This window comes from Musca autumnalis, unplaced genomic scaffold (assembly GCF_047663935.1).
Source record: "Musca autumnalis isolate F117 unplaced genomic scaffold, ASM4766393v1 scaffold_2, whole genome shotgun sequence".
NCBI lineage: Eukaryota > Metazoa > Arthropoda > Insecta > Diptera > Muscidae > Musca > Musca autumnalis.
In genome coordinates this window covers 221,989,888-221,994,341 of record NW_027411755.1, presented here as the reverse complement: position 1 = coordinate 221,994,341, position 4,454 = coordinate 221,989,888, and the positions used below count along the sequence as shown (strand labels likewise).

Here is a 4,454-nt window from a genome sequence, read left to right as displayed (position 1 = left end):
ACTTCATCAACTGGTAATTTGTGGTTTCTCTTGGGGCATTTATTCACATAACGAGATTAGTTTGTATTCTGAATTCAATAAAGTAATCCCTTCTAACGAACGGGTAAATGCAATGTTTATATTATTAAATGATTCCCAAATTATAATTGACTGAAATGTTATTAAACTAAGAAGACATCATGTTTTTTGCGAACAAAGAGCAGTATTAATTTGGAATGGAATTAGACGATGGTGTCATGGGTCTAGTTCCCTATGGTTTTCACGGTGATTTTGAAAACTCTGATGATAAACTTCCTAAATGCAGGAAGACATTACATGCTGAAGACTATACATGGTTTGCAGACAAAAAAAAAGATGCAGTGAGTTGGGGCAGAAATACTTGGGAAGACAAAAAAGGACACTATTTGGGATTACAATGTAGCTAAGAAACCACGTGCATTAAAGGAATTAATCATGAAATTTAATTGAAGGAAAAGGTCGTAAGGCAATACAAGGTCGTAAGTACAACATGTCATGTTTTATATTAAACTAGCTGAACCCGGTGCGCTTCGCTACCCCGCAGCATATTACTTGCAGCCCCAAAAAATATATTTTTGTCTTTGAATTTTAAACAAATTAATGTTTTTTTATTTTATTGATTCGAAAATATGTACATTGTCAACTTAAAAATATGGTAAAAAACAACTTTACATCTATAAGTACACTAATTAATAATTATAATACTTAATTAAACAATATTTATAAACATTTATTGCAATGCTTTAGGATATACAATATTTTTTGTCTTTCCTTCGGGAGCGTAAACAAATAAATCACTGGGTCTCCCAACACGTGAACATGCCACGTACAACTGACCATGAGAAAAGCAAGAGCTTGCTAAATTTAGGCCGCATACAACAAGAGTTTGCCCTTGGGATTTATTTATTGTCATTGCAAATGCCAAGCGTACAGGAAATTGCAATCTTTTAAAATTGAAGGGCATTTCCGTTGATATTAGAGGTATTCGGGGTAGCAATACATCTGAACCTATATAATTCCCCGTAATTATGGTAGCTTCAATTAAATTGTTGTGCAGTTTCTTTACTGTTAGTCTTGTGCCATTGCAAAGGCGAGGTGGGTGTATGTTTCTTAATAAAATTATAGGAACACCAACTTTGAGCACTAATTCATGTGGTGGAAAGCCTGGCAGATCCAAAGAATTTAGAAACTCAACTGGATAATTAACAGCGTCGTCTTCAGTTGTCACAGTATCGATGGATTTATATTTTCTTGCATTTCCTGTAATTCTGTTTAATATGCTATTATTGACAGAGTTAACATCGATGTTTTTAGGAGCAAGTAATGCACGTTCACATAACCACTGACTGTTACTGATGTTAGCTTCAATATTGGGAAACACACAATCTACTAATTCTTCGATAGATTTTGTTAATCTACAGAAGTCAGATGGCAATGCAATACATTTTGTGGCTGGGTCAACTGGTATTTTTCCGTTTCCTAGATCCATTAGTTGTTTGGAAAAGTGGCTAGATGATTCGTTACATTGAAGTTGTGCACGCATGTTTTTTGTTAATTTCAACGTACGAACGTGGTTCCACAGAAAGGACGACTTTAGACATGCATTCAATTCATCTGCAGGTGTCGATCCTGGAATAACAGGCAGCGTTTGTCGAAAATCTCCTGCTAATAGAACTAATGCTCCTCCAAAGAGCATAGAGTTGTTTCTCAAATCTTGTAGAGTTCGATCTAGTGCTTCCAAAGATTTTTTGTGTGCCATGGTGCACTCATCCCAAATTATGATTTTGCATGATTGCAGTACTTTACCCATTGACGAATTTTTCTTTATGTTGCAAGTAAAATCTGCTTGAAATTGCACTTTCACTGGTAGCTTAAAAGCAGAATGTGCTGTCCTTCCGCCGTCCAAAAGGGTTGCTGCAATACCTGACGAAGCAACGGCCAATCCAATATTTCCATCTGACCGAACCTTAGCCAAAATCAGGGAAATTAAGAAGGTTTTTCCTGTGCCTCCAGGTGCATCAATGAAATACAATCCTCCAGACTGGTTTTCGATTGCTTCTAACACAATATTGTATACCGATTTCTGTTCGGGCATTAAAAGCGGTATTTTGTCTGCTAGAAATGTTTTCAATTGACGTACATCATACGTGACTTCTCTTCTTAAATCAATGTCACCTACATTTTCCTCTGATCGAATCGGAGAAATCATACCCACTTGGATAAGTGTCTTGTTTTGAATTTCCAAACATTTGTCTTCTAGTCGTATCAAAGCCTCATTGTACATTTCTTCAGAATATTCCAACGTTGCATCATCCCTGATGGTTCTTTCTCTGTTTAGGATATCTTCCGTCATGCTATCTTTAAATTTGTTCCATAGATCTCTTGGGCTGGTTGGTGAGCAAGAAACTAAAATAATTGCGAATAGTGTCCTAATCTGACACGGATTGTTTCCAATACTTGAATCTGAAAGTGTTGTTTCCCAATGTGAATCGTTCTCCAAAAGATTACGTTTGTGGCATGCCTCTCTATAAGATGAACATATTTCTCCATCCACAGTTCTCAAGTGTTCGAATGATATCGGCCCATAAACGTTGACCAGAAGTAGTCGTAAATAAAAACACTCAAAATTTTGTGGATGAACGCTATATATCCTGCCCAGTGCGTCGGTTGAATATACATTTGGCCATCCTTCAACGGGTTTTCCCTGTTTGCGCCTTTGAAATTTTTTTGATGTTGGAATCCATGTATAGTATGACGGTACTTGTGAATATAGCAAAGTTTTGGCGAACGGATCGTTTGCACATAATTCGAAGAATGCTGTTAAAGTCGTAGCCGGTGGCGTCACTGCTCTTTCTCGTGCATTTGCTTCGTTGAAATAAACTCTTTGCCCATTTTCAAGATGTACGGATAAGTGCACAACAGTTGGGTAGCGTTGGTGGATAGGGAATCCCAAAATTCTCCAAACTGCCTCATTGCTGCTTATATACCGTGCCATCTGATAATGACTTATTTCATCATTAGGATTTTGTAGTGAAAATACAGCCATATCCGAACCTTTATTCACGTACTTGCAGATGTATTTTATCGACTTCACTGAATTGCAACATTCCACATTGATGTGTGCCTTAAATGTTTTCGATAAAAGTGGACAGTAAGGGACTATCCAGCGATTATCTACATCTACTTCATTATTTCTCACTTTTATTACAAAAGATTGACCGCCGTCATGTGTAGATCGGCGACGATAAATTGGATAGCCGTCGGTACCAGTTACGGTGTCTTGAACAAATTGCCGTGGATATTTTTTGGTGCACTTTCCATCTACCATGCATGGAGAATGTTGATTAATTAGTCCACATGGACCATGGACCATATTCTTTACAACAACTTGATGTAGAATAGGATCCTCGTCCACGTTAGGTATTTCAGCAGATATAATATCATCAATAACATCGGGTGTAATCTTATGAACCAACCATATAAGAATATGAGCATGAGGAAGTCCACGCTTCTGCCACTCAACCGAATACATCCAACATCTCGTTTCTCCAAATACACGTAGCTTAACAATAAAATCCATCAGCGTTATCAGCTTCTGCCGGAACACCCGTGCTACTACATCATGTCGATGCACCGATGTCTGACCTCCGGATAAGACAGTTGTTATTTCCTCCCACTTTGGATTACATGTAAATGTAATGAATAAGTCCGGCCGACCATATGAACGCACATAAGTCATTGCATCCTGCGTATACTCGTGCATATGGCGGGGGCTTCCCGTAAATGTTGCCGGTAAAATTACAGCTTGTCCGAGATCATTGGGATTTATGTCATTTCGATTGTTTAAAGCATCGCGAAGATGAATGTAATCATCTGCACGCAATTTTGATTGGTGATGCCTAATATACAAAAGTCTTTCAGCTTCAATTTTGGCATACATATCCACGATGTATTGATGAAATAACTCACGACAATTCAATATGTGGTTCGTAGCATTTTGACGGATCATGATACGATGAGCGTAGAAATTCATGCAGCTCACTTTTTTGCTGGTGGAAACATCTGAAAGAAAACATATAAAACGTGTAAATGCATATGTACTTTTAAAAATGTTTTTAAACAATAAATCTGCTCAATTTAACTTACTTGTTGCTGGATTTATTTGGCGAATTTCAAAATGGTATCCATCGTCTCCGTATGGAAAAATAATGGGATATTGCAGTGCATCGTACGATCGATGAGTTTCTGATATCCTATTCACCCTATCATCGAATCGACGAACTATGATATCTCGATGTGCAACAGGATCTCCTACCATTAAAACTGCGACATCATTAGCTGTAGGTGCATTGTAGCGTCCTTGGTGTTCACCTACTGGTACCTTGTCAGCGTGTATTACAACCTGATGATTTGGTAGTAATTGTAGATCATTATTG

The 4,454-nt window shown here is 37.6% G+C and overlaps 1 protein-coding gene across 1 annotated transcript; it reads right to left on the bottom strand.

Moving 5' to 3' along the window:
• Window positions 1-410: 410 nt before the first annotated feature.
• LOC141395176 (uncharacterized) lies at window positions 411-4,103 on the bottom strand. The gene is made up of 2 exons (XM_073970692.1): window positions 1,585-4,103; window positions 411-421 (listed from the first exon to the last, which is right to left on the bottom strand). Exons 1-2 carry the CDS (start codon window positions 4,049-4,051, stop codon window positions 411-413), a joined length of 2,478 nt encoding a protein of 825 aa, XP_073826793.1. The 5' UTR covers window positions 4,052-4,103.
• Window positions 4,104-4,454: the final 351 nt, after the last annotated feature.

Bases quoted from the DNA above. Each gene is read 5' to 3' on its own strand.
- LOC141395176 (XM_073970692.1), bottom strand. From the start codon at position 4,051: ATGAATTTCTACGCTCATCGTATCATGATCCGTCAAAATGCTACGAAC.